General features: G+C 41.6%; 1 protein-coding gene across 1 annotated transcript in view; it reads right to left on the bottom strand.

Annotated features, from left to right (window-relative positions):
• The window catches only part of ptch1 (patched 1), a 65,195-nt gene that overhangs the window by 5,388 nt on the left and 36,939 nt on the right, over nucleotides 1–22,868 (bottom strand). The window contains exons 13-22 of the mRNA XM_014987171.2: nucleotides 19,794–19,912; nucleotides 18,610–19,249; nucleotides 17,228–17,537; nucleotides 15,680–15,822; nucleotides 10,607–10,790; nucleotides 8,661–8,941; nucleotides 5,953–6,090; nucleotides 5,115–5,257; nucleotides 985–1,084; nucleotides 45–404 (exon numbers count right to left, since the gene is read on the bottom strand). Coding sequence (XP_014842657.2) covers nucleotides 45–404; nucleotides 985–1,084; nucleotides 5,115–5,257; nucleotides 5,953–6,090; nucleotides 8,661–8,941; nucleotides 10,607–10,790; nucleotides 15,680–15,822; nucleotides 17,228–17,537; nucleotides 18,610–19,249; nucleotides 19,794–19,912 — 2,418 coding nt within the window. The remainder of the gene's footprint in view (nucleotides 1–44; nucleotides 405–984; nucleotides 1,085–5,114; nucleotides 5,258–5,952; nucleotides 6,091–8,660; nucleotides 8,942–10,606; nucleotides 10,791–15,679; nucleotides 15,823–17,227; nucleotides 17,538–18,609; nucleotides 19,250–19,793; nucleotides 19,913–22,868) is intronic.

The raw sequence follows: 22,868 nt of genomic DNA, 5'->3' as shown, positions 1-22,868 counted from the left end.
ATATGACACATGCAAAGAAAAATCCATCTGTGATAGTTCCCTACCGAAGACACAGTATAGGCTGGGGGGTCAGGCTGCTGTCTCGGTGAACGCCGTTGCCCTGACCCCGCTCTTCTTTCCTCCTCTGGCTGGGCCACTCTGCCCCTGCTGGTCCGGAGGTGGTGGTGCTGCTCCTCTGGTTGAGTTTGTCCTCTGTGAGGGTAAAGGTTGTAGTTCTGCACCTCTTGGCTTATTCCAGACACTGTGGCATTAGAGCTGTACTCCGAGTCTGACGAGTCTGTGGCTGCACCAGAGTTCGTGACGGGTCCAGAGGTTTGGCGTGGACGGACCGAGAAATGGACCACTCGAGGAGGGGCCTCTGGGCAGGGGGTGGGTAGCCGACTTCGGCCATCAGTGGGTGAAACCTGACCAATGAGAGAAAGGCAATCAATTTTTGGACACCTGTAAGTCACTTTCTATTGACAAAATCACAACTGTAATGTTCAATAAAGATTCTACTCTCAAGATCTCAGCGCAATGTTTTCACAATATTTCTCATAAATATTAAGTTTGTTCTGCAATGCATCATCCAATCAATGCTTGCATTTAACTTCATCTGGTAAGGTTAAAATTGTGATGTATGGTAATCTATCAGCATAACCTACAACTAAGGAGGAGAATACAAACAAATTGGCTGAAAGCACTCAATCACATTAGAAAAAAAAGCCCTTGACACTTGAGAATACAGGAACCGACTAAACAAGAAAATTAAAATTGTCATGGTAATCGGATGTTGGCATGATATTGGAACAATTTAATGTTTTGGTATGCTGAGGACTAAGTAACTGACTTAGTGACGAAGTGGCCGCTCCTCTCGAAACTGCCACTCAATATTCTTCCCTGGAGTGAATTAAATTATATCCCTACTTTCTATTAATAAAAACACAATTGCCCTGGTTGATTAAGACTGCATTCAGGTTGAGGTTTCAGTTTTTTAAATTGTACCTCTGGATAAGGTCCAAAGTATGACAATAATACTGGGAGAAGGACCAATCCATTCAGCACTCCAAGAACTGTCAGGATGGCTAACACTGCAAAGAAATACCTGCAATAAAAAAAACAACAAATATACGAAAAGGATTAAAAAGAGTAAATAAAACTGTCAACATATTGTGAATGCTGAAAAACAGCATTTACTATTTATTTGGCTGTTTAAAACATTTTCTAAAAATACAGTAAAACAAACATGGAGCAAAGTGGATGACACTGCCAAAAAGCATGGGCATAGGGTTGCTAAGACTAACAAAGACAGACATGAGGAAACAAAGAAAATACCCCCAAAGACCACAGATGTTTACACGTGGAGAGAAATGCGCAGGTTCATTCGCCACACATGCCCAAAATAATACTTCCACACTGACACCAGCCACTCCCCAAACAAAACACACATGTACAAACCCCCCACAGATAGCTGATGCGTGCACTGTGGTTCTGAGGAGCAGAACAGAAAGGTACCTTGTGTGTGTCTAAGTCCTGCCAAAGAGGGTTAGTCTTAAAGAAGCCACAGAAATAAAAGAAAGGGGAAGCATAATTAGCAAGAGCTGGTTAATTCAAAGGCACAGGAATAAAAGGGGGGGGGGAAGAGGGGGAGGTGGGGCTATTGGGGTGAGGGCACTCTCTCTTGGGTGTGCAGTGTATAAGCAAACACGGGGAAAACAAAGCAGAGTGGAATGCGAACGGAGGGGGTAAAGGAGGTTGAAGAGGGAGGACATTGGGGTATAAAGTGAGGGGGGGTACAAAAGGACAGGGGCCTCTCTTTCCTCTCTGGTTTAAAAAAGAGAGAGGGGCAAACAAATGAAGTGAAGGGTATAGAATTTAAACAATTTAGTCTAGGGACGAAAAGAAGGAAACCCTGAGAGCACCACCCTTCCCTGGCCTCTCTCCTCCCTCAATCTTTTTTATTTTTCTCTCCATCTTCTTCACTCCCTTCCTTCCAGCTAAGCTCCTGTGAAATTCCCGGCCACTGCACAGTCCCCTCCACCTAATTAAATCTGTATGTATCAGGTAAGACTCCACACTCTCTGCTCTGAATCTCGCCCTCGCTCAAATCAAGTCACCTACATGAGAAAGAGCTCTCCTTGCCACCAGCCATGTGAAGGGACACTGTCAGGACACCCATATACACAGCAGCTAGCCTATCTGTGCAATTTGTGACTTTTGAGTGAGGCTGGATCACTTGAGGTTCTGACTTGTTTGTGCGCTATACAGATGATACTGTAGTGTTCTGCTACAGTAGTCTTTGTAGGTTAGACGGGGCTGCCAACTTTTAAGTGAAGGCTGCAATGACATCAGTCCTGCATTTAGTTAATCAGGACTATTTCAATAAAATTTGCATTGCATAGCTATCCAGTTAGGATATTTGCTCTACATTTATAGGGTTATATTTTGGATATATTTTAATCAATGGAGAAAGGAGCAATTGATGGCTGTTCATGGTTTTCATGTCTTGGCTGTATGCACTGCGTTGCCTTTTGTTATAAAAGTAGGTTACACATTTTTCATGTAGAAATCCCATACTTTTTCTGACTCCTTTTTCCAGATTTCTCAGTCATTTCAAATTATAAGAAACAAACATTCACTGTGAATTTAAGGTACATATTTACATATGGCACCATCAAAAAAAATTGTAAGGGAGGAAGGAAGGAGAGACAGACTTAAGGACACATGGAAGAAATGTATGTAGAACACAAGAAAGACACAAGGAAGATAGAGAGAAGACGAAAGGAGAAAACATAGGAAGAGTGGTCGATACATGGACTGCAGTACACTTAGAATGAAAGACAGTAAGGAAAGTCATGAGGCCAGAGGGGCCTTGTGATGGACTGGCAACCTATCCAGGATGTAACCCAGCTGTTACCCGTATGAGATAGGCACCAGCCCTCCTAAGAGCCCTGCAAGGAGAAGCGGGTAAAGAAAATAGATGGATGGATGAGGCAAGAAGGGAAGGTAGGAGGAAGGAAACAAGAAAAGAAAGAATCACACAAGGAAGTAAAGATGAAAGAACACAAATAAGGAAAGAAGGATAGGAGGCAGGGTGCACACACAAGGAAGGAAGAAAGGGCCCAAGGATGTTAAGGAGGACATAAGGACGAACTGAAGGAAATACATAAGAAAGGAATGGAGTAAGGACTCAAGGAAATAAAGAAAGTTACCAGTATAACAGATAGGACACCACAAAGAAGGGAAGGCCAGAAGGACATAACGAATGGCGGTTTGACAGAAGGAAAGAGGGAAGAAAAAAACAGAGGGAAAAAGAAAAAAGGAGGTAGGAATGATAGACACAATGCAGAATGGAAGGACAGAGGAAAGGAAACATTTACACAGTAGAATAGGTAATGAAGTCCGACATTAAAATACTTTTCATACTAATGGAGAAAAGAACTCGGATCAGACTCCAGACTGTTCATGACAGCATCGGAACCACATTAAGCTGCTTAGCTTGAACATACTGTTTGCAAACCTTTAGCTTGAAGTTAATTGGGAAGGAAAGGTCCAAATGATTAAACATTTGATGTAATTTTTGGCTTATAAAAATGAATAACAGGCGATTCAATTGAATTGCATAAAAACAATAAATAAGCTGTGTCAAGGGACTTGCTACTATGATTTATTTTACTGAAACAGGAACCTGGATGGATTAGTTCATTCAAATTCTTGTCCAATTAGTTAACTTATGAGTGTCCCGAGAGCCAGTATGAGGTAGAAAATCTGAGCTGATTTATCATGCCCTGAGTCCACCTACTTTCACTTCTTTCTGGTGAAGCTCTGACCACACACACGCACTTTTACTGCTTCAAAGCATCCATCTCGTACTTTTAGTACACATCAAAACCGTTCTTGTAAATCAATCTAAAACACCAGCACTGGTTAATGCTATGTCATTGCTCGAATTTCATCTACTGTACATACGGATGCATGCAGCCCACATACCGGGCAGTGAGTCCCGCCGGACTGTTTAGAGTGAAAACATTCACAGGGCTGACAGCGAAAGCTAGGGAAACATTTCTTTCAGCGCATGCAGAAAAATACGAGCCAGGCCCTGTTGTTATTGCACCGTCTTGGGGCGCTGCTTTGTTTGCTCTGACAACAGCAGGACCTTTAAATGGAGGCTCCCAGACCGAGGCAGAAGCCAGAGGCGCAGCACACCGCTGGAGGTGAGGAGCGAAGGTCCATTGGCCTCCAGAGTTTGTGTGTTTGGATACGCGTGTGTGTGCGTGTGTGTGTGTGTGTGTGTGTGTGTGGACGTGCAGGCATGCCATCATTGACCCCAATGATTACAGGGTCAGGGAGCATGACGGTGTGTGTGTATGCGTGTGTCTATATGTAGGGACTGCGTGTAACTGTTGGCATGTACATACATGAGCACAGTTTGTGTAATTGCAGATCAGATGGAGTTCATTGCTCCCAGTTCTTAAAGGAACAGGTCAACAAATTTGTACAGTTAAGTGCAAAGAAGAATGCATGCACTGAGCCTATTTGCTTAGAGGAAAATTTCTATAATAGTCCAGAGAGGAACGTACACATTACTTAAAACCTGGCGTCCGACAGAGAGACTCAACAGTTGTAGTTTATTTTAATATCCTTCTCTACAGTCATCTCCCTTGCGACCCCAAACAAACAAGCAATAAAAAAAACTGAAGCTATATCTGTTCTCATTACTTTTGCCTGAAAGTAATACGAACAGATACATATGGATGCATGCAGCCCACATACCGGGCAGTGAGTCCCGGTCTGAGAAAGTCCATCTTTCAATTGTTTCAACACAAGGAAATACTGAACATGGGCATTTTTTCAGCGAGATCGTCTTTCAACAATAAAGATAAAAAGTTATCTCATGCCAGGAAAAAAAAAAAATGTTTATAGAAACAGAGCATGCAGTGCAGATATAGGGGGTGTAAAACAAAAAGACCGATGGAGGAAGATGCAGAAAGAGAAAGGCCTTCATGCATGAGTGGTGGCTCAGGGACATTCCTGCAAAATGCAGGTTTAGACATGGTCTCAACAGACTATGGACGCCACACAACTGCCATATGATAACCTTTAAGTGCAATCCTATGACAAAGTCTTGTACTCACCTGACGATAAAGTCAAACTCGGAGCCTGCGAGCATTAAGACACCCAGTAAAGTGGAGAAGGCGCCATCTAGAACTGGAGCAAACATGTGCTCTAGTGCCAGCACTGCCCGTTTGTGACGATCCCCAATAGCTGTAAGGAATGCCTAAAATAGAGATAAAGATACAGTTCAAATCTTTTTTTTTTTGGGGGGGGGGGGGGGAGGTAATAATAATAATAATAATAATAATAATAATAATAATAATAATAATAATAATGACTGTAGAAAGACATTCCAATGCAGTAGGAAACATAACATGCTTTGGACAATCATCTCTCATTTAAAGGACCCCAGATTTGAAATAGTCAGTAATCAAACAATTAGTATTAGTGCTTTCATATCTCTTGTGAAAAGAACGACTCAAAACTACAGGTCAGAATTATGGACAAATGTACATAATTCCTCACCACAACTCTGTCTAAATAGGTTGACTCAGGCCTGGTGTCAACTTTGACGCAAGTTTTGTCACGCCTCTATGTTAATGAATGTTGATTTTGGGACTTTGGATGAAGTATGTGGGAGCTTTTAGTCTTTGACTAAGATGCCTTTAGACAGGACAAGAGTTTATTTTAAAGGTAACACTGTTTCATATCTTGTCCCTGTTCAAATACATTTTAAATTATAAATAGACAGCAGATGTTGCGGCACAATCATTTATGAGGTTTAGGAAGGAACTACTTTTTTGCATCATGCCGTGTTAGTTTGGACAGCAATTTTCCCTAAAAACCTAAGTGTCACAAAAAGCAAAACAGAAGCATAGCAGAACTGGTGTTGAAAAGAGTATGCTTTCATTGGCCTACCAGAGCTACATGGACTGTAAACTCCACTCCAATGCCCACCGAAGCGATGAGAATGACCACAGGGACGGCGCTCAGCTTGATTGCCATCAGTCCCATGAAGCCAAAAAGCTCCACAGTCATGAGAGAGAGCACAAGCACCTGAGGATGAAAAAGAGCTTTCTGTCAGACAGGAATGTGGGTGTACTTAAAAAGAAACATTCAACATACGGTTCAGGGGGAAAAAAACAAGTTCTAATCTGGGCCAAAGTTTCAAAATACACCTCATATGTGCTTAAGTTGCTTACAATAATACATCAATATGTCGAAAATAAAATGAAGAATGGTCAGCTGGATGGTCTGGAAACAGTTCAGTTCAGTTTTATACATATCCCAAGGGGAAACTAGTTTGCAGGAAGCATCAGAAATACAAGAAAGCAGAACTGTCACATTAATTATCTTATGCACAAACTGAGAGAAATAACGTATGCCCTAGTGCATTAAAGTGCAACGTGTTCCCAAACAGCGTTACAATGCAATTTTCCTAAGCAACTTAGCTGTAAATTTGTTTATTTTGTATTTTTTATGACAAAAGCAACATGGGCCCAGTTATAATACTGAAAGGGTAAGAGGAAATTTTACTCAACTTACTAAGTCATAAAACTAAATGTACAGTGCATCAGTACTTCAGACACGAGCTGTGTGATTTTACAAACATTTCATGTTGGAGTTCAGTAAATGAACACACTCGAATGTACACATCGCTGAGAACGTCTACATTTAAGGCTTGCTATGAATTTATCACAGATGTCTTTGCAATGGAAGGATGGATTGGTGGTTGGAGAACACATGGAGAAAATCAAACATCCACACCCACCCAAATCAGGTCTTCTGGGTGGATGACCTTGAAATTTACAGTTGATCTAAACTCTGACTGTGCTCAGCAGGCAGCAAGACATCAGAATGTGAGGAAAATGTGTGTAACTCTGTGTGGAGAGTGGATTTTCCCGGGCAAAGCAGGACAGGACGGGAGCTGAGAGTAAATACCATTATCAGCTGACAGGTGTCAGGTTACATGAGACCTAAATCCTTTGAAGAGGCCCAGTGTGGGCAGGGGATGGAGCTCTGTGCACGAGTGTCCAGAGGTAATTTTTGTGGCCGTGCCATGGTCTAAGATGCATTTCCATGAAGAAAATTTGCTAACAAGTGGACAAAAATACTAAGAAAACATTACCTCAAGATGAAATTCAGGTCTCATTTTGAATCTTAAGATTGATCAGATTTATGCCATTTGTTATATAGACTAAAACAATGGTATCAAAAGCTTGGATTCTTTGTCTAAATGCCTGAGGAAATGCAAAATGACAAAATGGAAATACAGAACGCAAATCATATTTGATGATTACTATAACGGCAACATTAAGTCGATCGAATATAATCTGTATATGGAGACAATGCAATGTGAAGCAACTAGCTATAAGCTTGTAGAGCCAGTTGTTTGTTTCTTGACACCTCTCTGTAACGAACCTTTTGATGTTGCTAGTAAAGCCTGACAGATGACCATGAACTCCCCTCCTACCTCGTTTTAATGCCTCAGGTGGCCTAGCAACTGCCTGTTATAAAGTACAACGCAGCAGAGAGGAGAATAACCAGAGTGATCTGTATGTGTGTTTCTCTGTGAATCAAGTACCTGGACGTTTATACATTGTACATTGTATAAATGCACCCTATTTGCTTGCCTGTGTTCATGGAAACTTCATGGGTGAGACAATTAGTAAAAGACAAGAGCAGAGGATGGAAAAAAACAGGACAAAGACTGCTTTTTATGAGGGTCAGAGTGGAAACTAGCTGCTGGAGAAACTTAGAGTTCTGTCAACATTTATTTCAGCATTGATGTCTGGGAGTGTCAGACTAGACTAAACACAGTGGCCCAACAAAACAGCACAAGATAAACACTGGTGAGGGGCCCGTGATATCGCACAGCATCCCTTCTTTTTGAAACTTTGTTATCATCATACTCTCAAAGCAGTTTTATTTTCAAAATGTTTTTTTTTTTTGTTTTGTTTTTTTACTTATTGAAAAAAAAATGGATTCATTCATTACTGTGCACCGGGAAATTGGAAGATTTTCAGCTTAACTGATTCTTTCTGACTGGCCATTGTCTAAGTGATGACAAGCTGTTGTAACACCAATAATGGTCTTCGGTGTGGAAGTTATTAGTCAGAGTAGAGGACTCAAAGGGTCCAATTCTCACAGTCTGTTAGGTGTGAAAAAATGTTTGTTTTTTCACTTATTGAAAAAAAAAATAAAAAATGGATTCATTCATTACTGTGCACCGGGGAAATTGGAAGATTTTCAGCTTAATTGATTCTTTCTGACTGGCCATTGTCTAAGTGATGACAAGCTGTTGTAACACCAATAATGGTCTTCGGTGTGGAAGTTATTAGTCAGAGTACAGGACTCAAAGGGTCCAAATCTCACAGTCTGTTAGGTGTGAAAAAATGAAGTCAGAGAAAGCACAGCAATGAAGGAGGCTATTAAAAAAGGAAATAGAATTTTCTGCATGTTAAGACAATTTGCAACTCATTTAGACAATGTTGTTTTAGCAAAACTGCCTGCACTAGTTGCAATAAGTGCCAATATAAAATGCTAAATAGATTTTAAAAGATAACAAAAGCACTTTTTTTTAGTCAATACTTGATTTATTTTTTTTATTTTTTATTAACACTTACTATGATGCCAGCGGTCCATGGGTTGAGCAGAAACAGGGCACAGACTAGAAAGGTGCAGGCAAGCACAACACTGATGGAAAGGAGAAGCCAGTGCCGCAGACTGACGTACTGCTCCCAGAAGAGGAAAGGGTAGCCGTTGGGGTAGGAGGGCAGGTCTTGTCGGCTGTAGTTGTTGCAGATTGCTCGCACGCTCTCGATGGCCTCCACAAACTGCGGGGTCTCTCGGAGCCCGTTGAGGTAGAAGGGGAACTGTGCGTATTCGATGGGCTCGGCAGCGGGAACTGAACGGAGAAGAAGTGAGAGGAAGATTCATTTACTTGCACCGATCTTGGTTTTAATTTGGTTATAACAACATGGATACATTTTAATTGAGGAACCGAGTGCTGCTGGATAGTAAAGGGGGAAATATCAGCTAAAACAACAGTGGGAAGAATAACCTTTGCAGATAACACAAATATGTCCTGTTTAGGCTCTGGTAACTATTTAATAAATCCACAGTGATAATTTAAGACAGTTCATCTATACCACGTCGTGGTCTAGCTATTCTAAATTCAACTTCATTCAAGGAGTAGTTACATCTGTGGGTGAGTGTGTTTGTGCTTATGTGGAGGTGGGGTGTAGAGGTGCGTTAAACAGAGCTCCATTGACTCGAACCTGGCCAGACTGAAGCCAAGTCTGCCTAATGAGGGCCTATCAGTTCCAGACACAGCAGACTGTCAGAACTAAGGTTGATTCACAGCAATTACAATGTCAGGATCATTGCCATTACCACACCCTAAACACAGCACCACCACATAAAGAATAATATAAATGCACAAACACGTATAGCTGCCTGTCACTCGGCAATGAAGTAATACTTGCTGAAAAACAGTTTTTAATTCAGATTCATGCTGTCATGTCTTTGCTGCACATGGCAGTTTTAAAGGATTTATTTAAAGGATTACGCAGCAGCTGCATGTCTATATACAGTGCCTTTTAATAGTATTGATACATCCGTTCTACATTTTCACATTTTGTCATGTTGTAACTACAAAACTGCATTTTTGTTTAAACTGTAAAATGGAAGGAAAACAATAAACTGGTTTTCCACCTCTTCGGGGGAAGTTTTTTCAAAAACACACATACATCATCCCTGAGGTGGCACAAATTATTGGCAGCGTCAAGGAGTGGGAACAAGGTTAGGATGGTCAGAGTTGATGAGAACAAGGGTGAAGCTAAATACATAGTAATCCTGGATGAAAACCTGAGCAGAAGTCACATGTTCCAGAAGTAAAACACTAAACATATAGCCAGAGCTACAACGGCATGGTTTAGACCGTGGAATAGCCCAGTCAAAGTCCAAAACTAAACCCAACTGAGAGTCTGGGTCAAATCCTGAAATTGTAATTGCAGCAAGAAATTCAAAACACTTAGCAGCGTAAATCTACACTGGTGGATCACACCGTAAAGAACCTAATCCAATAACATTATCCCAGTCCCAAACTTCCTACAACTTCTCCAGTCATTCATCCCATCCAAACTCAGGTTCTCCTAAACTCAAACAAGATCAGACTGTAGTTTTATGTGATTTGCAGTCTGTTTGTGGTAAAGAAATGAGAGCAGGTTGTGTGGCATGATGAGGGTCACTGAGTTTTAATAAAGTGTGTGTGAGTGTGCTCGCAAGAGCCCCAGGGTAGCCAGGATTATACCACTGAACCACAGGCACAACACTGAGTTGTGTCCCAGCTCTCAGCTTTGCAACCTGAGCTCATGCAAGTGCACACTCTGCTCTGGTCCAGCAAAGTCTATTACCTCATTTTGAGCTTAGAGACGGACACAAAGCAATAAGTCAGACCACAAGAGGTAAACACAACTCGGAGCGTGGTGGCCTCAGCACGGTACCAGCAAACGCTAGTGTTGAGACAACGCTACACTGCACCGCAAGGCCGTCCTGTGTGTTGACTTACTGCTGAGACGCGTCTCGGGCATGGAGTCAGTCCGGTCGTTGAGCCACTCAGGAGGGTGCGGACGGATGTTGGCTTGTGAGGCGGCATAAGCGACGGGATCGTTGCTGACCCAGGCGGTTAGGTAGATGTAAAAAGCCCCAGGATTGATGATCCCATCTGCATCCACGAGTCTCTGTCGAGTCAGCTACAAAACCCACAGAAAGGGATGGATTAATGACAGCAACCATTGCTGATACACACTTAACAGTATGGTCTGCTGAAAGGCCTTTCATTAAAACGTACATGCACTTGGACGTTATTTTCATTTACGTTGGGCTGAAAACTGTAGTCTGAACTGGAGTAATTAGCCTTTAGAAATAAGAAAAAAAAACAACAAAAAAAAACGATTTTAACATTTAGTAAAGATTGTGGTGCTGCAGCTGTTTTGCCACGATTCTGTGGAAATCAACCATGTTTTACCGTAACATTCTACAGGTGAGCAGACCGCAGAAATGTTTCCTTTTACACATGGATGAGTGCAAGAGAACGAAACTCCATTCAAAAGCAGGAGGCAAATATTAGCCCCGCTCTCTCTCCATTTCCAACCAAAGAAAAATCAACAAGTCAAACACTGGTTACCTTCTCTGGAAATTCCTGTATTTCTGATCACAGCTTCCCAGAATTATCATGCCACATTAAAACATGGAAAATGTTGAATCAGCCTCTCCCTTTATATACAGCAGATACTGGCTGGTCTACCTCAGGCCATATGTCCTGACCACTCTGAATAAACGTCTAAAAGTAACTTTGGAGCACTCTCATACCAAGAGCTTCGGGCTGCTAAGGAAGAATTAACACTGAGTCTTTATAGACATAAAATGTGGAAGGACTTTTGTAGTTATTGGTGAAAAGAAAATTAGGTGTCAATTTTACTGCAAACAGTTTTACACGACTTGTCACGGTTATTCCTTCAAACACCGCTCATATTTTATGTCTCTGTCTTGAGTGTTTCTGTCTAAACTGATAAATGTATTTAAGAAAATAATGGCTGTCATGTATACAAGCCCCCAGCATATGTAAGTGAGTAAGTAAAAACTTTACTTATATAGCACCTTTCGAGATTTAATGATCACAAAGTGTTTTACAAGACTTGTTAAACAAAAGCAGATTCAAAAAGATAGGTTTTTAAATGGCTTTTAAAGAAAGCCACAGAGTCTGCTTAACTCAGCGCCCAAGGAAAGGAGTTCCAGAGTATTGGAGCCACTGACAAAAAGGCTCCGTCTCCCTTTATTTTCAGTTTAGTACTATTAGCATGCACCGATCTCAGGGGACTGAGGATGTATGGGTGCAGCAGTGCTCTACGATAACCTGGTGTCTGCCCGTGAAGAGCTCTCCATGATAAAACAAGAATCTTGAAATGTGCTCTAAAGTAAACTGGGAGCCAGTGCAGTTGCAGAAAAATAAAATCTGAGGATTTGGATGATGTGTGGACGTTAGAATAAAATACTGCTGGCTCCAAGAAGTTGTAGCTTGGACTGCCTGGGCCATATTTGAAACATCTACTTCTTTTTTTTAAATCAGCATAACTTGGTACTAACAGTCCTTATACAAAAGCTTTAAAAAGTGCTTTTAAAAAACAGCACATAAAATTTCTTCTTTGTATTTTTCAAATGCATTTATTTTTCTTGCTGTGCAAAACAATGAAACTTAAAGTTTATACTCTGAATAATTGCTATGTCTGCAGAACATCAGAATTGAGCAAATAAAACTAATCCTTAAAATTCGTCATGCAAAATTGCGACTCTAAGCTTCTCTTAGGGGAGAGTCACACAACCTGGCATTCATCCATTATGAACCAGAAGTACAAACTGTTTATTTAGTTTTTTTTGTTTTCTTTTTGTGATGGCTTCAACTGTTATTTCATTTAAATAGCTGTATCCAGTATATGTCACTTAAGGTTGCTAATTTAGCCCTCATATGGGGAAGCAAAGGAGCGTGGCCTAGCATCGCTACCTCCTGAGAGGTAAAACCATTACTGTACAGTTCCGCCACTCTGCCTTCTAGGAACCATAAATCTATCTTTCACAGAGGCTGGGAGAGCTTTCAGGGGTCCAGTTGGACTCACCGGGTTACATATATGAAGAAAGGTTTTGGATTTTTTTTTTTTTTTTTCTCCTCACATTTCGTGGTGGTGGTGGAGGGGGTTAGCGAGAGAAAAATTGCTTGAGTTAGCGTAACAATAAAAAAAATTGGCTGGAGTCCCTGGGCGCGTCTGTGTGCAGTTAACCTGGTTGTTAACACTGAAGGAAATGCCACCCAGCAAATGGAGTAGAGCTATAAAAATAACACAACATCTGTACAAATGTTGCTCACACTTGGTTCTCCTGACCCCTATGGGTACCCAGAATGCCTGGCGCCACAGATTCAATCGGCCCTAAAAAGAAAAGAGCTCTTGATAGTGTTAGCCCTGTCTTTTCTTCAGACTTTCAGTCTTTTCACCTCCTCCTTTGTCTGCGTGCTCTCCCCTCGTCTGGATTCACTCCGCGAAATGTCTCCTTTCTGTCACGTTGCTTTCAAACCAAGCACACCAGGACTGAATAATCACCAGGAAAAAAAGATGAAATGGAGGGCAGAGATAAAAAGTTCTTCTTGCAAAGGACTGTAAAGTGGCATATAAAAATGAGATAGTTGGTGAAGAACTGCTCCTCTGTTTTAGACACAGGGGAAAAAAACAAAACTACTGCAATATGATAACACAGAGCTGGCCCAGATAAACAAGTGTTTCATCCCGTCTCAAAGAAGGAGTACACTGGAAAGTAGCACCGAGGGCAGAGGTTTGTGAAGGTAATCCTGAGAGAGGGAGCCGGAGTGAAAGCTGAAATCCAGTGGATCTGGATTGAATTTAACAGCGGAATAGGCAACAATTGCATGTCTTCAAGCTGTCACGGGAAGTGCAGGCAACTCTGCCGGCGGCCCCTCGCAACTCAGAACAAGTACAATTCCCTCACAGGGAGAGGAAGTGATGTCACAAGGTTTCACACCAGAGCTGCTTTTGCTTTCTGTGAGCTAGAAGAAGTAAATCCACCACAACCTAAACACTACAAGATCATTCTCAAAGCAACGCTCTTTAGAGTGGACGTTGTTACTGAACACGAGTAAGGAGTTTAGAAATAAAAGCAGAGGAACCACAAGAGTTCAAGAAGTGACTTCAAAGGAAACTATACTTTATACAACATGCTGAGAAAAGACAACGGTTCGTTCAGGCTGTAAGAGAGCAAGAGAGAGCACGACTGTCAGCAGATAACAGGAAGATGCTCTCTTATTTATCCCGTGTCTTCTGTCATGGGATATGCTGGATGTGGAAATATTTGCACTCTGTTGGAAAGTCCTGAGTTTAGGTAAGGGTACCGACGTCACTATTTCTCTATAGGCAATGCACATGGGAGACAGCTGCTTTACAGTTAGCAAAAATAGTCACTAATATACGATGAAACATTTTGAACACTTGCACTTACAGTACTACTCTCTCCAGTCCCACTGCCTGTCAGAAAGGATGTTCTGATTTGTGTTGAGTCCAGTTAATAGTATTAACTATTAAATGCACAATAGTGATTTTAACAATAAAAAGTCATTACTGTTAAAATTTTTCTCCAAAATTCAAAGATACGAAAGTTACCACAGAATTCTGATTGCTGTATTTTTACACAGGATGCTGCAGTGTTTATTAGACTCGACAAAAATGAGCTCAGTGTTGAAAAGAAAATGGATTGTTTTGTGTCTGAGGCTCGCAGGAGTCCTGGCCAAGAATTTTGTTTTTATATTTCTTCAGGTTCTTATCTCTGTTTTCACTCTTCTTGCCAAAGAACGCAGCAATGAATCTACATCTCCTTTGTTTTCATAAAGTGGTTAAAAAAACACACTTTAAATTAAAAACACATACAATCCTCCGTTGTCTTGTTAAAGCTGCGGAAATTTCCTCAGCTCCAAAAACTTCAATCTTTCCCCTTATTTCATCCCATCCCCTCCTCTCCCCCCCACACTCTCTCTCATTATCAACACATTGGTATCTTTCTGTTGACATCTACGAGACTTGATTTGATCTTTTGCAAATTTCTTTTCTAGACCTCCATCTGAGATCTAAGCTGCTCACTGGGTTGACTTGAGTCCCAGTTAGATAACATCATCTCTCACAATGTCAGACTGGAGACAAGGCTGCTTCCACAACTGAACTGGAAATTGTCGAATGATAACATCGTTTGTTTCATACTTTTCTAACAGCTTTCGAGTCAAGGTGAGGTGTAGATCTCAACCAAGTGCTGTGCAAGCAGGACCTCTCAAAAACAGAGTAATGGCCTTATCGTTGCTCTGCCAGCACTAATAATGAAATGCAGTGGGTGCTAAACTCAGACCACCAGACAGCAGAACGCAGCCTCTCTGTCCAACTGGTGTGCTAAGCTTTAAAATCAGAGGGAGCTAATAACACACAAGGAGGGCGGGGGGGCGACTCACTGTTCACCGATCTCACACATGGAGGAACTGAGAATTATTCAAATGCAGAGTTATTTTTCAGAGGCAAACCAACATTTCAGCGAATCAACGGACAAACTCTTACAGTGAGTCGAGTCTCTTTGGAAACTATTTACATGAATCATATAATAAACTGATATTTAGGTTAGAGACTCAGCTCAACAATATCTGCTGAATCCAAACTTGAAGTTTGCATGCTCCAAAAAAACTTTTTTTTTTTTTTTTCATAGCTGCAGGATATAATAGTCCACAAGAGAATATTGGCTCCCAATAATCTGTTCCCGTCACTCTCCGTAAGCTTTAGTATTACTCCTTTGTATATCTGTTGTTAGCATGAAAGGAGCTTAGAGGCCATCCAAATGATTACAGGTTCATCTCAATAAATGACAATTTCATTCAGAAGTTAATTTATTTGAGCAGTTAAGAAAAAAATTAAATAAATAAAGGCGTTCCTATTGAATAGGATAATCAAATTTTTGCAGAAAATTTTGACATTGCGCCCCATGGTGCAAGTGTTTCTCGCTTGGTCAAGTGACTGAACAGGAAAGGTTTAAATCCCCCACATACCTGGCTGAAGTTGATGGGTTTGTCCCTGCGTCCCGTCTGCACCAACAGTTTGTAAGCCAGGACGCCGTCATCAGAGCCGTTCTTGTAGCTGTTGACGGTGATGTGGCCGGCCTCCCAGTCTTTGTCAAATGCCTGCTGGAGTCCTGTCGGGGAAACCGAGTCGAGACAGATTGGTTAGATTAGGATGCTTAAAAGGTTACATGCTCTGTTATCTCCAGCCTTCCTCTATATGACAATTACAAAGCACAAGTTCACAGGAAAACGGAACACGCAATAACCCGACGCGGTAAAACAGAACATGACACAACTCTGCAAGTTAACCTTAACCTCCATAACAAGCGTCATTGATTTCATATAACTCCATCTCCAACCACAAAGCGAGACTTCAAAAGCCTGAAATCTGCTGGCTTTAATTCATGGTGATCGTTAGCAGATATATCAGTAACATATGTCTCCTTTTCTATACTTCTCCCCTAATCCATATGTGTATCACTCCCCTCCTGTCTACTCTTCCCCCTCAAGGCCCATGCTGTGGTCCGTCTGTGGGAGATGTTGTTTTGGGTCTCTTTCTTTGGCCTGTCTGGCTCCAATTTGTCCCACCATTGCGGAGAGGAATATCAGACACGGCTCTCCCTTTCTCAGCGCCCCCCACACACACTCTGTGTGGTTCTTCAGCCGGTTCATATACAGACTCCCACAAGATGCCACCGCATATTTTTTTTATTTTTTTTCATAAGATTACATGCTCGTGTATTTCTCGTGCCAATGCTGTATCGACTCCAAATTAAAAGTCAAGTAAATATATGCCACACTAGGGTTCTTACGCTTTTTTCATTCTAGATTTCCATACAATTTAAGCCCCACCTTTCTGGGGTTGTTTATCTTTTTTTTAACCAATTTATAAAGAATTTGTATAAAAGCAAAAAAGTTTACATTGAATTTATGGGAGGTTTTTCTACACTGACCTGAATCCAAGTATAGAACATGAAAAAACAACAAACTAAGCAAAACGGAGCGATGTACAAAGGGATGGACCCGACTAACAGACAAGAGTATAAAGAATAAGGTTTGGAAACCTGGAAAATAAACTGAAATTTAAACCTTTCTATAATTTCTCAAGAACCTTGATTTCACTTTTAACTTTTAACATCAACTTTTCAAGTTGATGCTAAATCTTCTGCTTTTCAATTCCTAAAGCCCAGAATAAAAATAGTGTCTTTAACATCTTCTCCATCAGCCTCCCTTATGGGATTTTAATCAGCCACTATCAGCGTAAAGTTTGAAATGCTTCCTGCTTTTTGAACCCCAGCCTAACATCTTGTTTGCTGTGGATTTATGTCAAACAAAGACGAAAATGATGATCTCAAAACTTTTTCCGCAAGAAACTAAATCACTGCCATTCCTCCCTCTGCTATTCTCAAGAAGTGAACAAAAGTTTCGGTAACACGGCAGTCGGGAATCAAATTTTGAGCTAACTGAAACTGACATACAGAGCAGTCGGCTTAACATCTGGCCGGAGTCCTGATTAGAAACCGGGCTTAATTTCACCTTGCAGCCAGTCCCTGAAGTAGTGGAGCCACATGCGGGGAAGCTGGCCGTTGTCCTCCTTCAACACGTAGCGAACGGTGTGGAACCTCTGGTGGAGCTGGTGCAAGAGCGGTTGGCTCTGGGCGTAGTCGGCCCGCTGCGTCACCACGTACATGTTGTAGAACGAGAAGAACTTGAACTGAGCGCCGATGAAGTCGTACTCGCTGGTCTCCCTGGGCACGATGTCCGTCAGTTCCAGGCCGTCACGCACCTGGGTGGTCCCGTATAGACTGATTCCCAGCAGGCCCAGGAATAGCATAATCACGACCACCTGGAATCAGAGGGATGGACACAAGGATGGATTGATCGAATGGCTGCATCTTGTGTCTTACGAGCCAAAGAGGAGCAGAAATATCAAAGGTTGATGCGTGATCTTAAAAGTGTCTAATTGTTTAATCAACAACTTTTTGGTCATAGCAAGCCAAAATATAGTTCTTTGTAAAACTATCCACATTCTGCCATGTTAGAACCACATCCTTCACAGTATTTTACAGATATACTACACAATAGACCAGCATAACGGAGTGATGTTTAAAAAAAAACAAACTTGAATGTGGAAGGTTCTATTGGTCTACATACATATGTGACAGAAAACTAATACTGAACAACATCAGTTGTTCAGTATTAGTGGACACCACCATGTTCACCACTGTGAACATGGTGGTGGCAGCATCATCCTCGGGGAAGCTTTTCAGAGTCAAAAAAAACAAAGACCCAAACAAACTCCAGCCTAAAAGCTAATTGAAAATCTGTGCCAAGAAGTGAAAGCCAGTGTTCACAGGACCTCTGAGACCCATCGGCTCAGCTTGAATTGTTTTTGCAAAGAACAAGTTGTAATTGCAGTACGGACTGAATGCAAACGCATATCACAATTTTGGGATTTTTATTTGTCAAACATTTGGAAAATCATGTATCCGTATACTTCTTCTGCACGTAGACGTATTACTTTTTGTTGACCAATCACATAAAATCCCCCCACAATGTGTGCGTGAATACTTCTGCAGTTAGCATAGCATGTTGTGAAACACTTCGTCAAGTAAAGGCCACAAGATGTACTTCAGCTGAGAAGAGTGGCCACCCAGACTGAGGTCAGAGTGTGCTGAGTGTGTATGACTCACAAAGGACACGACCACAACCTCCGCCCCAGATTTCGTCCTGCTCAAATTCACTCTGACTAACCCTCCCATTCAAATTAGGACCCCAGTGACTCAGTGAAAAAAGAAAAAAAAAACACACACACACACAAACACACCACTGCCCCACACAGACACATTAATTCTCTCTGTATTTTCATTTTCTAAAAAAAAAAACCAAAAACATATGTATTAAGGAGTTAAGCTGACCTTGGTGGTGGGTCGCAGAAGGAACGGCGCATAGTGCTTCTCAGCAAAAGAGGCCAAGGTCCAGCGGGAGCAGGAGGGCTCGAGGCAGCGCAGACCCATTGAGGCCTCTCCGATCTGAGACAGCAGGTCCCGCGTGGAGCTGTTGTTCTCTGGGCTCTGGCTGGTCGTAGAGGCTGAGTCACCCTGAGGAACGGTGCAGGCGCCGGATGTGGGCGCCGGGCAGTGATGAGCGAAGGCGGCAGAGCCTGAGGAGCCCCCATTACCTCTGCTCCCACCGAGGTTGCTGCCTCGGCTGTTCATGCTGCTTCTGCTGACGTTGTTGTTGTTGTTGTTGTAGTAGTCGCCGCTGTGGTTGCCCCTCGTCTGAACCGGGTTGATCGGCTGCACCGAGATCTGCGACCGGGGCTCGGCCGTGGTGTAGAAGGCCTGCGTGCGGGGGTCGTACTCTGTCCTGAGCTGCACCGTGGACTGCATGGTGATCTGGGTTTGCTGGGCGAAGCTGTGGCTGCTGTAGCTCGGTGGAGGCGTGTGATAGGAAGGAGGAGACGTGCGATACGATGGCGGAGGGCTGTAGTGTCCCGCGTCTGCTCCGTCCAAGTACGCCTGAGGCTCGATTTGAATCACTCGATTGGCACATGGGCTGGGGAGGCATACAGAGAAGCAGAAAAAAAAAGATTAAGCCATGAACAGCTGTGAGATAAAAAAATATATATATTAAAAAAAACTTCATGGCTAAATGAAACACACTGCTAGAACCTTCAGTTTTGTAAAATAGAGCACAGCGATACATCTGTTTGAAATATTGTTCAGCCTTTTGGCATTTTGGGTCTTCCTCTGCCAACAGCATGAAATATAGCGGTAACAATGGAATTTAATAGCACAAGTACACATCTGCACTAAGGCAGCGCCAACAAGCATGCCCAGGCTGGCAGGAAGACCGGTAGAGTCTAATAAAGACAATGACAGATAAACACACAGCGAAACAACCGAGCAGCCAGACAGACACAGACAACTTTAGCTCTAATTAGGTTCTGATTCAGACGGATTATTGTAATGGATAACTGGGAGATAATGTTGTCCTGAAGCTATTTCTAAGAAGATAAAAGCACAGAGAAAAGAAAAAAAAAATCATGAAAGGAAATAACTGGAAAGCAATCACTCAGAATCGAAAGAACTGATCTCACCTGTAGAAGCAGCAGAAGATGTCAAAGCGCCTTTCTTCTCGTCTGTAGAGATCCATGCTGAGGATGGCGGGAAAGATGAGCAGCACCATGGCGAAGTTAAACACCACTACAACCGCGGCCTGCAAGACACCGAGACGGGGCAATTTTATTCCCGAAGAGCTGGTAGAGTAACAGAGATACACAATCAATTGCAAAAATACATAGGTTTGAAAAAGTATTCGTTTTCTTTAAACCTTTAAACATTTGTATTTGCGCTTATTTACTCTAGAACTGCTAAATAAAAATAAAGGGGGATCAAATGCATTCAGAAGCCCCTTAAGAGTCGGAGATGCTCACAAGTGGATTTCAAAGTCAGTTCTCAAGAGTTTCAAGACTGAAGTTGATATTTTCTAATCTACTGCTAACCATTCAGTCTGCCTCTATCACTGTATCCTTGTAAGTTCAGAGGTTAAATCTTGTACCGTTTTGCCACATGAGCATTTAACAGTTATCTCTTTGTCAGGTCACCTTTTATTCAACACGCAAAAAACTTTGCAACCTCAGTTTATTCACTCAATTTGAGTTAAGTTCCATAATCAACTTACAAACACGTGGTCTTACCACACTTAACCCAAATCATAACTGAAAGGTGGCATTGAGCGAATCAGATGTCGAAAGAAGCTATTAAAAGCTTTTATAGAGATCTGGGAACATACAATTTTATACATTAAATATACAATTGATTAATTATTTCATTGACTAAGATTAACGGAGCAATGTTGTGCTATATCCAGACACATAGTGGCATTTTATAGCATAACCAAAGATTAAAGGACTCCTCAAACATGAAACATGATTTTCTAAATACTATAAATATGCGTTTATGTTCAAAGAACAATAATAGAAATCGACAAACACATATGGTTTTTATTTTATCTTTGCAACGAAGTAGTAAATACATATCCAAGTTTGAGTTTATGAAATGACAGTGAGAGTTACATGCAGGGAAACATTGTAAGAAAACCTGTTAGAGGCTGAAAGAGATTTGATACTGCAACCAAGGATCACCTTTCAGCAAGACAATGCTAAATATGCAACCAGAGCTACACTCGAATTGTATAGAATAAGGTTTATTCATGTCAAAATAGCCATGTCAAAGTTCTAGAGTGCTTAAAATTTTGAGTTTTATTTATATTCTTTCTTCTTAACAATTATGGCAAACTTTGTGTTGGTCTATCATGTAAACATTTTGTGAAGCACATAGAGATCTGTGGCTTTAACAAGATAACGTGTGAAAAAGGGATGCGGATACTTTAGCAAAACACAAAGTATTTATTCCAAAGAATCTAACTTTTACTACCCATGACATGAAGTCCAAAACTGTAAAAACAACTATGAAGATGAATGGCCAGGAAAGAAAAAAGAAGACCGGCGTGACTCTCAAACAGATAAAAATAAAATGTGCAAACGTAAAAGGAGAAAACTGCCTTTCAACACATTTTTAGTCTCTTTCAAGACTTAAACAGAGACTGTGCAGGGAGAAACAAAAAAGGGGGAAAAAAGGCAAGGCATGTGTGTATGTGTAAAAGAAGCCAGTACAATGTTGTGGTTAAGTATTTGAAGGTGGTGCACTGGAGCAGAGGCTGGGGGTTGGGTCCCTGCCCAGAACACAATCTGGATATTGCGTAGTTGCCAGACCACTACACACACGCACAAACACATGCGCACAAACGCACACAATCGCATGTGTGTGCCAGACCACCCAAGAAGCCAGAGGCCCGCAGGCTCTGAGGTGATGAGCAGGCACTGCGGCTGCACAGACAACGCTCACACAAAAATGCACATAAACACACACATATCTTGAGCAGCGAAACTGTACGGCCTCCCACTTAAACCACACCTTAACACCAACCAGACACACACATTAAAACACACTTTCTTGCTGGGTCAATGGGAGTGAAACCATGTCATAGCTTTTGTTGTGGATTTTAATCAATCCTGAAGGGAGGAAGTGAAGTAAGGAGAGGATAGGTGATAAATCAATCAACCACAGGAAGCATTTAATGCTGATAAAGAGGCACGGGGTAAAGAAAAAAACACATCTTTGCCAGGAAAAAGCAAGAACTTTCATTTTCTTTCCACGAAGTCTGTCCTCTACTATACGCAAAACCACAAGTATAAAGTATGCATGGCATGCGAATGTGTGTGTGGCACATACGCGTACAAAATGAGGCGGCACGGATTAGACCCACGGGGTAAATGGATCATGTTTGACAGACTTGCTGTACTAAAGCCATCTATCCACACATGCTAATATCGTACTCAACGTGGCGACATCTTACCTCACTCGGCTGAGTGTATATGTGTGTGAGAAACGGAGATTGAGCCTGAGAGGAGGAGAGCTGAGAAAGACGATCACTTTGGTCAACTTCAGCAGTAAAATCTGTCACTTACGTAACTGGGAATAATTGAGCACATATGTATTTTTTTCCTCCCCCTGTCTCAAAAAGAATTTTAGTTTGAATGTTAGATTGTAGTCAAAGGACATAAATGTTTTGGTTTTTTTCCCTATGTAAAACAAACATAAAAATTAACCTTGTTGGATTTCTACAAAGTTTTTAAAGGATTTCCAACTGCACAATTCCATTTTTTTTTGTTTTGAATGAAAGCTCTGCCTAAATTAAATTTAACAATAAAGCCAAACCCCTCTGAAAACCCAGACATCCCGAGCAGGTTATGGTTCTCCTTAGAAGATCTCACCCCAAAACCAACATCTTGTTTTTTGGTAAATTTGTACAGGCTGACAAGGTGCTTTGAGAGAAGTCTAAGATCTTAGAAACTATTTGTTATTTACTACAATACGTCTGCACTTCATTCAGGCTGCAAGAGAGCAAAGCTTTCAGCAGGTAATAGGAAATCTGACCACTTTGCAGTAAACTTGCGCTATTTCATTGACTTAGTTCTGCCTGTTTCTGCAACAACAGGCAGAACAGAAGGCAACGTTAGTGTCATGAGACAGATGTCGTGTACAGGCACATATTTCTTCAGGTTAGAAACTCTTTGTCATGTGTACGTTTCTTTATTCTGCCAAAATAC

The sequence above is a fragment of the Poecilia mexicana genome, unplaced genomic scaffold (assembly GCF_051168715.1).
Source record: "Poecilia mexicana isolate PSO_F unplaced genomic scaffold, ASM5116871v1 scaffold_9, whole genome shotgun sequence".
Lineage (NCBI taxonomy): Eukaryota > Metazoa > Chordata > Actinopteri > Cyprinodontiformes > Poeciliidae > Poecilia > Poecilia mexicana.
This window is presented reverse-complemented; position numbering and strand designations above follow the sequence as displayed.